The sequence below is a fragment of the Suricata suricatta genome, chromosome 3, assembly GCF_006229205.1.
Source record: "Suricata suricatta isolate VVHF042 chromosome 3, meerkat_22Aug2017_6uvM2_HiC, whole genome shotgun sequence".
Lineage (NCBI taxonomy): Eukaryota > Metazoa > Chordata > Mammalia > Carnivora > Herpestidae > Suricata > Suricata suricatta.
In genome coordinates, this window is record NC_043702.1 from 175638103 (window position 1) to 175648664 (window position 10562).

Genomic DNA, 10562 nt, shown 5'->3' on the forward strand with positions numbered 1-10562 from the left:
TTCTTCATAGTAACTTTTTTTTTCCATAATATTTTATTGTCAAATACAACACCCAGTGCTCTTCCCCTTAAGTGCCCTCCACCATCACCACCACCTCTTTTCCCCCCTCCCCCTTCCCCCTCAACCCTCAGTTCATTCTCAGCATTCAATAGTCTCTCAAGTTTTGCATCCCTCTCTCTCCCCAACTCTCTCTCCCTGCTCCGCTCCCCCTGGTTCTCCATTAGGTCTCTCCTGTTTTCCTGCTAGACCTATGCGTGCAAACATACGGTTTCTGTCCTGAGAGAAGGTACTATTTTTAAGTTCTGTATTAAAGATGAGGAGACAGATTTTAGAGAAGTTCACAGAAACGAGAATAGGTGGAACTGGATTCAAATTCCAGAGCCTCCGTGATGAACTGGGATCCTCTCCGGATGGGCGGGGTGGGAACACTAGGCCCTCTTCTCCTTCCTCCATCATCGCAGGTGAAGCAGAAGAATGGACACAAGATTCTGGTATCAAGACTGTGGGATGGGTGCCCCTCTCCCCACCCTTCTGGTCTTGAAGGGCGTGTGGTCTGCACTGCCCGCCACCAGAGGGGGCAGGGGCGGGGCGGCCCAGCAGGCCTGGTGTCCATCCGCGGCAGCCATTACTCCAGAGGAACATTCAAGCCGAGGCAACCGCCCTACTGCACACCTAGGAAGGTTCCCGGGTTGAAACCTTCCATCTAAGTGCCCTCAGACTGAGAGGCCCCAGAGGAAGCCCCAGACTGGGACTCTGTGAAGGGCCATTTGGCAGAGACGTTCCAGAGTGGATCTCCCGGGGGCTTCCTCCAAACCAGAGACCCTAGGAGAGACTCTTGACCAGAGACTCCTCAGAGGACCCCAGGTGGAGTCACTCCTGGAGAAGCCCTCAGATTGAGAGACCTTCAGAGAGGTCCTCGGAGGAACACAGAACGAGACGCTGTTGGGAGGGCCTTTGCATGGAAAGACACTTCTAGGAGTGGCGTTGGGAGACACGCCTCAGCTTTCGGCCCGCCTTGTCCTTGCCTTGACCCACACTCACTCCCCTGCTGCTCTCCCTTCCCTCTCCTTGGCAGGTGAGGGGGCCCCTTGGGTTGTGCAGAGGCTTCCTGGGGTGTCATCCTCCACACTGGGATGGGGTAGTTGCGTTTGGGAAGGCATGGGGTTTGGGGGGAGGGAGGAGTAGGCAGCCCAACCAGTTTGGAGAGGTTGCTAACAGCCAGGTAATCCACTTGGGCCTCACACACGCTGTGCCTGTGCGTGCTGGCTGAGGGGAGCCCAGGGGGGTCAGGGCAAGGCTCAGTGTGGCCCCTCCTCCAGGCTGCCCTTCTCTGGTTCCTTCCTCACCTGTTGGCCATGGGGATTGCAGGCTTGAGCGTCACTACCCAAACTGGCCCTGGTGGGAGGAGTATGAGTGTGTGTGTGTGTGTGTGTGTGTGTGTGTGTGTGTGTGAGAGAGAGAGAGAGAGAGAGAGAGAGAGAGAGAGAGAGGGAGGGAGAGAGAGAGATCAAAGCACAGAGGTCCCTGGGGACCTCTCTCAATTCACATGTCCTTCATTCCCTGTGGACCACAGCCTCTGCTTTTCCTTCTTTCCTGGTATTGACTTAAAGCCCCTCGACTTCCCTGCCCTGCAATTCCTCCAGGACTTTCCTCCCAGGCTCGACCCCACAGTGTTGCCAAGGCCCCCTTCTGCCCCCCCAACCTCTCCTTCCCCTTCTCTTCCCCTTCTCTTGCCTTGATTCTGCTGGCTGGTCTGGGGCCCGGGCCACACAGCCCCGGCCTCCAGGGTTCCCTCCAACGGCCGAGTGGGCGGGCTCTCGGAGCTCTGGCCAATACAGGGTGGGGCCCACACTGCTGGCCTACAGCCCAGGTTGCTGCAATAGCAGGGCTGGTTTAGGGATGAGGGCCAGCCCCCTGCCTTCCCTCCCTGCCCCCAGGTATAAGAGCTGAGCTCAGGTGAGCTGACTCCTGACATCCGGTCCCAGCAGCTGCCAGCAGGTAAGGAGACACTTGGCTTTGCACCCAAATGGCTGCCCCTGTCCAGAGGACACACTTAGCCTATTCTGCCCTGGGGAGGGCAGGCGGCCAGGGCCTGGGTGCTGATGTGTATGTGTGGAGCAGAGGTGAATGGTGGGAAGAAGTGGGAAGATTGATCTAAGGTGAGGCCCAAGGGATTCCTTCCGGATGGAGAGCCTGGGGGCTGTGATCTTAGTTCCTGGATCCTTCACAGGGACCAGGCCTTGTGGGGAGTTGGCTCTGACCCCCTGAGTGAGGCGCAGAATACTGAGGGTACAGCCAGAGGGACGGTTGAGAACGACATGTGGAGCCACCCCCTGGCCTTGGTCTTCCTCCTTCTGCAGGCGGATCATGCGCCATCGGCTCCTCTGAGGCTGCTGTAGGACGACACGGCCTCACCAGGACGAGCACACCGGTCACCATGGGGCAGTGTCGGTCAGCCAATGCTGAGGTGGGCCCATTCATGCCTAGCCTTTCTGTTCCCATGCTCCACTCCACCCTGAGGGTCTGCTTCCCCGTTCATTGCTGCCCCTTTCCTCCATCTTGCCCTGCACTCTGGATCTTGCTCAGGAGACTCAGACTCCTCTCTTGCACCCACGCAGAGTGATGCACGAGGAGCCCTCTTGGGGAGAGAGTGTCTGCTGCACGCCGGGACCTGCCCTGTGTGGGGGCTGGGGGGTAACAGGGAGGAAGCCTTGCCCAACTTGTGGCTCAGGCAGGGCAGGGGCCAGTGGGGGAAGGGGCTTGGATGCTGGGCTCTGGAGTGGGTGGGAGCCTCTTCTGCCCTATTGGCCTTGGGGCGCCTTGGGGAGGTAGGGTGTCCTAAGGCGGTTAGAGCCTCCCTGACACGCGTGATGTGCCCTGCTCTCAGGATGCCCAGGAATTCAGTGACGTGGAGAGGGCCATTGAGACCCTCATCAAGAACTTCCACCAGTACTCTGTGGAGGGAGGCAAGGAGACGCTGACCCCTTCGGAGCTACGGGACCTGGTCACCCAGCAGCTGCCCCACCTCGTGCCGGTACTGAGGGAGTGGGCCCCGCCCCGGGCTGCACCCTGACTCCCCAGGCAAGGTCTCCAAGGCCTCGCCCGCACTGCCTCGCCCGCACTGCCTGGCACTAGCGGCCCCTGCCCTTCCCTCTTGCAGGTGCCAGGTGGGCACAGGTGCTGCCTCCTGCCCTGGAGTAGGGCGGGGCGGGAGGGTCGGAAGACCTGCCTTGCTGATCTGTGGTGCCTTTCCTCCCCTCAGAGCGACTGTGGCCTGGGAGAGAAAATCGCCAACTTGGGCGGCTGTAATGATTCTAAACTGGAGTTTGGGAGTTTCTGGGAGCTGATTGGAGAAGCAGCCAAGAGTGTGAAGCTGGAGAGCCCTGTCCGGGGGAGTTGAGAACGTTCTTCTGGGATTCTTGAGGGGATGGTGGGGAAAGGGGACCTCAGAGACCATGCGCCTAGACACCCCTCTCCTCCTCCACATGATTCCGCAGTCTGCACCTGCCTCACCTCTGCAAGGTTCAAGTCCTTAGTGATCCTTCCCGGGGGGGTCTCTGCGTCCTTCATCCCTGGGAGCTCCATGGAACTAACGGGTCCAGAAGTCCCCACCAGAGGGAGGCTCGGGGCGGGGGTGGGCCCAGGGGTGGAGGTGACAAGATGCTGGAGGGATAAGGACGGGCTAAGGGCCAAGTAATCTGGTTGTGGGCAGGGCAGAGAGGAGCCGGGCTGCTGGATATGATTTGAAGAAGAGGGCTGGGAATGGGGCTGGATATTTGGTACTAAAAAGGGTCTCTGAGAGCCTACCCTTCCTAATCTCTTCCCCAACCCAAACGGAAACTGCCCAGTGCTACACCTTCCTGCCTCCAGCTCGGCCCCAGCTTCTCCTAGGACTCTGTCCCCAGGCTGGGGCTGGGGAAGAGAGCAGGCTGGGGGGGAGGCTGAGGAGGGTGTGACTTTGGGAGAGGGCCTGCTGGGTGCTTGGGCATTTAAAGAATGATGGTTGTTTTGTATCATGTGATTAATAAAACAAAAAATGGAAACAGCGACCGATGTCATCTTGGTGGATACCTCCCTTCCCTCGGGCCATAGATGAGGGGCGGTCAGGGTGAGCGGCAGAGTCTTTGGTGGCACAGGACGTGTCGGGCTGCAGTGGCTGCAGTGGAAGTGAATGGGGACTCACTTTTCCCCATGGATTTGAGTTGAGGATGGGCACCAGGCCCAAAAGCCTGGAGACCTTGTCCTCTCTGAAGGCCATGCTCTTCTTTGCCAAGGCGCTGGTCCTCTGCCAGGAGAGGAGGACCTGTGTGCTCGCCGGGGGAAACTGTTAGGACCCCAGGTGTGCTGGAGCCTGGGTCTGAGAAACAGGCTGATGGGCCTGGGTTTGAAGCCAGCCCTGCCACTCCTTATCTCTGGAGTGTTGGGCATGCTCTCAGAGTATCAGTTTGCTCATCTGTCAAATGGGGTATTAACGTCTCTCACAGATTTGTTAGGAGGATAATGGACACATCACGTGAAGCACCCAGCACAGAGCTTGGCACAGAGTGAGTGCCCGAGCTGGAGCCTCCCTGGTCGGAGTGGATGGGTGGGTCCCCTCTGCTTTCAGCTGCCGCCTCCACATGTTGCCTAGCCAGTTTCCTCGGGTGTCCCGGGGAGGGCTGGAGGGCGTTTCCAGAAGAACCCTCTGCTGCACATGGCAAATCGCAGGAGTGGGTGACGGCTCCTGGACCAGGGGCCAGGCGCTGCAGCTGCCTTCTGTCTGCGGCCACAGAAAGGCAGCGCTGCCCCTGAGACCCCGGCCAGCGAGGAGGTTTCCATGCTCAGCCAGGCTGGCCTGAGCGCTGACTGAACTGTCTGTTGGGAGCCGTGAAACCGGGCTCCCAGTGACCCAGGTGAGCAGGACAGGTGACGCCCCTTTCTTTCTCCACTGACTGGGCTCTGCGCAGGCCCTGCTGGGCGAGTAGGGTAGGGTTGTGGGGCTGCCAGCTTCTACCACTCCCTCTGGGGTGGAGATGGAGGGGACTTAAAAAAGGTGTGTATCCCTTTAACAAGGGCCCAACCCCAGGGCCAAGTCAGAGGGAGCTCAGTCACTACCTCCCCACTGAGCCAGCTCCGCCAGGCACAGCCAGAGTGGGACAGATTCTGGGAGCCAGGCGGGAGGAGCCGTGGCCCGGCTAAGTGGGGAGCTTGGCAGTGCCCAAGTCCAGGCCCCAGAGCCCTGCTGGAGAGGAGACAGTCCCCGGAAGCAGGTGAGCACCCCAGCCTCGTCCTGGGAGGTCTGGGGCTGCCAGAGAGGCCCTGCAGGCGTGGGGGGCCTTGGGAGGGGGGCGGGGAGCAGGGACTGGGGAAGAGGGCGGTCAGGAGGGACATGGGAGGGAGCAGTAAGGAGGGCCCAGAGAGGGGGGCCGTGAGGAGGGCCTGGGGAGGGGGGCGGTGAAGAGGGCCCAGAGAGGGGGGCCGTGAGGAGGGACTGGGGAGGGGGCCCTGCTAGAGACTGGGCGGGAAGGGTCTGTTAATTTTTAACTTTCCCGCAGGCTGGTTTGGGAATGGAGGCTTCTGCGGGGTTGGGAGCTGAAGAGGCCCTCAGAGGGGTGGACGGGGCGGCGAGACCCCCTCCCTGCCCCAGCGGCTGACTGGGCTCTGCTCCAGGGCCTGGGCCACAGGGCAGAGAGCTCAGGAGGTCTGTTGCAGCTGCTCCGATCCTCCCTTCATAGAAAAAGGGCAAACGCGTGTTTGGGGGGCAGAGTTAGGGGGTGGTCAGACCTGGACACGGGCCTCATGGGCCATCTCTGGGATCTGTGCCTTGGGGGTGATGGGGTCCGTGAGGAACCAGGAAGGGCCTGGGGAGCCCAGGAGCCTGACGGGAGGAGGCCGGCGCCAGAGGCTTGTTTCCACTTCAGGACCCAGGCAGGTTGTGGCTTGACTGGCTTTGCCTGGCAGGGCCACCTGCACTGTCTGCATGTGCCCAGCCCTGTTGAGACAGGGGTGAGGGCAGGGGTGCTTCGGGAGGGAGTCCCAGAGGTGCCGGCCAGTGGGGCTCAGCCTTCCTCATGGCTGGTGAAAAGCAGGTTGGCTGTTGGTGAAGCCAGGGCCAGCGGTGTATGTGAGTGTCCACACCTCAGTCCAACCCCACTTGTTTGGAAAATGTTCTGGAAGTGGGTGGGTGTGAAGGAGGGCTCTGTGTGCAGATGTGTGAAGTCCACGCAGTGAGTCCTGTGAGGCTGGGGAGGGTGAGGCAAGGGCACTTGTGTGAGACATTGGTTTGAAATAGCCTTACAAATAGGATGACAAGTTTTGGGCCCAGTTCGGATGCCACCTTCCCTGCATGCTGAAGACAGCTGGGGCCAGTGAGTGAATGAGTGAGTGAGAAAACCAGTTAGGTGAATGAATGAGTCAGTGAATGAATAAGGAAGTGAATGATGAGTGAGGAAATGAGTTTGAGGTCGCTGGAGGGGATGCAGATGTGCTTGAGGGCAGGCCAGGTTCCAGACAGGACGGTGACCCAAGTTCAGGGACGTCTCACAACACCTGGAAACCATTCGGGACTCTAGGAGGGTGTGTGTGGTGGGAAGAGAAGGTGGACTGGGGGGCTGGGCTGGGTGTTCAGGGTTCCAGACTGAAGGGGCCTGGGTGTGGGGCAGCGGGGCTGCAGGGGCGAAGACCCAGGGGCAAGCGTCAGAGCCCTGGAGGCTTTGGGAGAAGTTGGCAAGCTGGGTGGAGGTGGGCAGGATGGGGGTGGGGCCTGTCAGTTGCTCAAGGATGAGTCAGCCAAGGAAGGGATCAGGAAAATGCTAGGGGAGGGCTGGGGGCTCCAGGTGAGAGGGCCCTTTGGAGGACAATAGGCCCCCCACTCCCATGTTTTGGGAAGGCTCTAATATACACGTTCTCCTCGCCTTCCAGCTCTCAGGCCAGGACCTACCTCCTGCCAGCCCTTCCTCGGAGAGGCTGATGGGACAGCTTGACCCTCACACCTGGCTGGGCCTGGTTGGAGGGAGACCCTGGCAGGTGGGAGGAGCACACGCCTTGGGTGGGTGTGGTGGCAGAGCCTGTCTCCTGGCTCCCAGGGGAGGGAGGGAGGAGGAGGACGGTACTGACTCCTGACTAGCTCCCTCTGACATCCTTCCTTCAGAAAAAGCTTTGGAAAAGCACTTGTCCAGATGGTTATCTCCCCGAAGGACTGAAGGCCTGGGTGGTGGAGGCAGGCAGCAGGCGGCAGGCAGCTCACTGTCCTGGGTGCTCAGGTAGGGGCTGGGGCAAGTATCCCTGGTGGGGAGGCCTGGTAGGGGCTGGGACAGGCATCCAGGAAGGGCAGGAGGGGGCTCCGCTGGAGAGAAACAGGACTCCAAGAAGACACTCGGTGGTGAGGAGGATGGGTGGGCCAGGGGGAGGGGCATTTCTTTCTCTTTCCTCTCCCGGTTTGCTCACTTAGGGCACAAGATCTGGGTTTGTGGGGGGTTCTCTGAACCCCTCTCCCCACTCCCAGAGCTTGGTTGGCAGTAGGCTTGGTAGAGTCCTTACTGAAGTAGGTGCAGCTTTGGGAATCCCCAGGAATGCTGGCCCTGGGCCTGGAGCACCCTCCACTAAAGGGCAGCAGAGAAGTTTCATGGATTGAAACTTTCCTTCCTCACTTCTCACTTGTGAGTATTAGGGTGTTTGTAGAAACACTGACCCTCACAGTCACACGTTCAATAAAGTGCATGGGGGCAGAATGTGGTTTCCTGTGGTTCTGCTCCATACTTTATCCTTCTGTCTGCAGACCGGAGTGGTGAAGCAGGTGAGGCAGGGAGAGAAGGGCAGGGTTCCCTGCCAGAGACGGCCCAGCCTGCTCCTCTCTCCACGCTCCTTCCTTCCTACACTAGTGCCTAGTCACACCCTTCCTTCAGAAAGAGCCTCATAAGAGAAATAACAAAGAAGGCTGGTGAGGGTCATACGTGGTACCAGGGCTGGAAGGAGGGAGAATGTTTACAAAACATCTATCTTGAGTAAGCTGTGGGACCAGACAATGCAGGTGAAGGGAGGTGCAGAAATTAAAAGCAGGGGGCTTGTGTACCTAGGATTTAAAAAATGGTCCTAAAGCCAATGAGTTGTGCCCTTTGGTTCAGAATACTCAACGGTTACATGTAAGAAACACTATCCTTGCCCCCCCGGAATGTCTGTTTCCTGGGGAGACCCGGCCCCAGAAGAGACAGCAGCCATCGCACTCATGGGCGCCATTCGCGTCAGCCGGGGGTCTGGGAGCCGGGCAGCAGAGTGCCAGGGCAGGCTGGGGCTGTGGCAAGGCCTGGCCGAGCAGGCCTGTCTTCCAAGTTGTGACACAGGATGTTCAGGCCTGGATGGCGGCTGTGCCCACCTTCCCTTGCCAGGACCGAATGGGCAGGGTGGCTGGAGCCATTCCTGGGCTTGGGGGCGGGCGGGGAGGCTCATTTCCCCTGGGTTCACTTGGGGGGGCTCAGGGCATGGGCGGCGACTCACAGAATAGACCCGCCTGCTCCCCTCATATCCTGTTATTCTGAAGGCTGCATCCGCCTGGACTGTGAGTGCCTTTTGTCCCTGGGTGAGGGGGTGACGCATGGCCTCTGACTGGCTGCAGCTCTGTCTCCAGCGGGGCCAAAACCAGGCCTTGGTCCTCTTTAGGTAGTGGGGTGGAGGGTCTTGGTGTCCTGCCAGGTATTTGGGGGTGGGTGTGAGGGAGGGCAGGCTAGCAGGGTGTGGCGGGGGCCTGCAGAAGGCCTGGCTCCGTGGGGGAGGGCACTGTCCTTTCCCAGAGATGAGCTTGGCCTGGCTGGAGGGAGTGGGGGGGGGGGGCCTAGGTCCCTGCCACCTGTTTTGTTGGGGGGAAGGGGGCGGTCTGACGCAGTGCTGGGGCGGGGGATATGGCTGCTGGCCTCCCGGCCCCTTTGGCTCATCCTGGCAGTTTCTAGCTGTGCTTGCTTCCCCGGGCAGGGACCCTGGGTGGGTCAGCTCCTTCCCACAGGAGCCTCCTGCTCTCGGCGGGGCTCTGACAGACCCGGCGCCTGGGGCTGGGGCAGGGCCTGGAAAACCTGCCAAGGCGGTTGGGCTGGTGAGCGCCTGCGTCAGAGCAGCCACACTGGTCTGACTCCAGGCTTGCCCTGGTGCCCACTTTTCCCTGAGGACCCACCAGCCTGGGGGCCCAGGAGGAGGATGAGAGCGGGGGGCCCGAAGGGGATTGGCCTGTGGGATCTCCTCACCTGCCCTCCTCATGTGGCCCAGGCCCCCGAGGAGTGAGGCAGTGAGATGGCGGACTGCTACACGGAGCTGGAGAAGGCCGTCGTGGTCCTGGTGGAGAACTTCTACAAATACGTGTCCAAACACAGCCTGGTCAAGAACAAGATCAGCAAGAGCAGCTTCCGAAAGATGCTTCAGAAAGAGCTTAACCACATGCTGACGGTGAGGTCCCCTCACCTAAGGGCCCCACCCGCCCCCAGCCCCAAGCCTTTGTCCTCGCCTGGTACCCTTCCCCACTGTGGCTTCCATCTTTTCAGAGTGACCCCCTGAACCAGGGTCCCACCACTGCCCAGGTCCTGGTCCTCCGGGGGTGCCCAGGCCTGACCAGGGAGGTCCTGGGACTCGGGGGCTGCCGCCCTCCTCACGGCCACCCCGCCCCCTCCAGGACACCGGTAACCGGAAGGCTGCTGACAAGCTCATCCAGAACTTGGATGCCAACCACGACGGGCGCATCAGCTTTGACGAGTACTGGACCTTGATAGGTGGCATCACCGGCCCCATCGCCAACCTGATCCGCCAACAGGAGCAGCAGAGCGGCAGCTAGAGGACCCCTCCTGCCACCCCTCCACACCCAGCCCCAATGCTCTTCCCAGGCTCCCCAGGGCCTCCCCATCCCCCACCCCCATCCCCATTCCTCCCTGCACACCTCCTGCTGAAAAGGGAAAGGGCCCCTCTGGGAGTGTTGCGGTCTGCAGGTGTCTCCCAAAGGGTCTTAGCCCTGGAGCCAGCAGGCCCGGGGGGCCCCTCTGTGAGGCCTCAGCGCTGGTTGGGGTCCCCATGAGTTTCTTCTCAGTCCACCAAGCAGTCATCGTCTGATGCCCTGCCTGACTCTGGGTCTCTCCTGGCCTCTGCAGGTCAGCTGGCTGCTTGAGGTCTCCCTGCCCCCCGAGGCAGAGGCCTCTCCTCTTTCTCTCAGCCTGTTTGCTGGGGAGAGAAGATTTCCAGGGACTGTGGGTCAGGGAACAGTTGAGCAGGGCTGCCCCACCCCCCTCCTGGTCACCACTGAAGCGATGGCAATAAAGGCTGGATTTGGAGTTTGTACCCCTCACCCTGTCCCTCTGTGCCGCTCATTGAAACCTTTCCATCCCAGACCTGACCTCCTCATCCCTTGGTGGTCTTTGCCCTGGAGCCCTGAGGTAAGGGGGCATCTCACCAAGAGACCCCAAGGGCAGAGAGAAAGAAACTCGGGCGCCTGGCTCCCCCGCCCCAGCCGCTGTCAGCACCGGGCCAGCAGCGGGCTTCCTCTGCCGTCGTCCAGGGCCCAAGGCCCCTTGCCGCCGTCTCTGGGCCCTCGTCCCCGTGACTCGGACTCACAT

The 10562-nt window shown here is 60.6% G+C and overlaps 2 protein-coding genes across 7 annotated transcripts; both read left to right on the forward strand.

Moving 5' to 3' along the window:
• Positions 1-1478: 1478 nt before the first annotated feature.
• Positions 1479-4049, forward strand: S100A14 (S100 calcium binding protein A14). The gene is made up of 4 exons (XM_029936131.1): positions 1479-1998; positions 2361-2467; positions 2888-3034; positions 3263-4049. The coding sequence occupies exons 2-4, from the start codon at positions 2438-2440 to the stop codon at positions 3398-3400; spliced, it is 315 nt and encodes a 104-aa protein (XP_029791991.1). The 5' UTR covers positions 1479-1998; positions 2361-2437; the 3' UTR covers positions 3401-4049.
• Positions 4050-5003: 954 nt separating this feature from the next.
• On the forward strand, positions 5004-10294 carry S100A16 (S100 calcium binding protein A16). Of its 6 annotated transcripts, XM_029933236.1 has the most exons (5): positions 5005-5249; positions 6901-7005; positions 7130-7241; positions 9232-9408; positions 9632-10294. In XM_029933236.1, the coding sequence occupies exons 4-5, from the start codon at positions 9256-9258 to the stop codon at positions 9788-9790; spliced, it is 312 nt and encodes a 103-aa protein (XP_029789096.1). In that variant the 5' UTR covers positions 5005-5249; positions 6901-7005; positions 7130-7241; positions 9232-9255; the 3' UTR covers positions 9791-10294. The 6 variants fall into 6 exon arrangements, with proteins under 6 accessions (XP_029789097.1, XP_029789096.1, XP_029789095.1 ...); XM_029933235.1 differs by lacking the exon at positions 6901-7005; XM_029933237.1 differs by lacking the exons at positions 6901-7005; positions 7130-7241 and having other exon boundaries at positions 5004-5249.
• The last annotated feature ends 268 nt before the right edge of the window (positions 10295-10562 follow it).

Excerpts from the sequence above, each read along its gene's own strand:
- S100A14 (XM_029936131.1), top strand. The coding sequence starts at position 2,438 with ATGGGGCAGTGTCGGTCAGCCAATGCTGAG. Across the intron at positions 2,468-2,887 it reads GTCGGTCAGCCAATGCTGAG|GATGCCCAGGAATTCAGTGA; the intron begins GTGGGCCCATTC and ends CCCTGCTCTCAG. Across the intron at positions 3,035-3,262 it reads AGCTGCCCCACCTCGTGCCG|AGCGACTGTGGCCTGGGAGA; the intron begins GTACTGAGGGAG and ends TCCTCCCCTCAG.
- S100A16 (XM_029933237.1), top strand. The coding sequence starts at position 9,256 with ATGGCGGACTGCTACACGGAGCTGGAGAAGGCCGTCGTGGTCCTGGTG. Across the intron at positions 9,409-9,631 it reads AGCTTAACCACATGCTGACG|GACACCGGTAACCGGAAGGC; the intron begins GTGAGGTCCCCT and ends CGCCCCCTCCAG.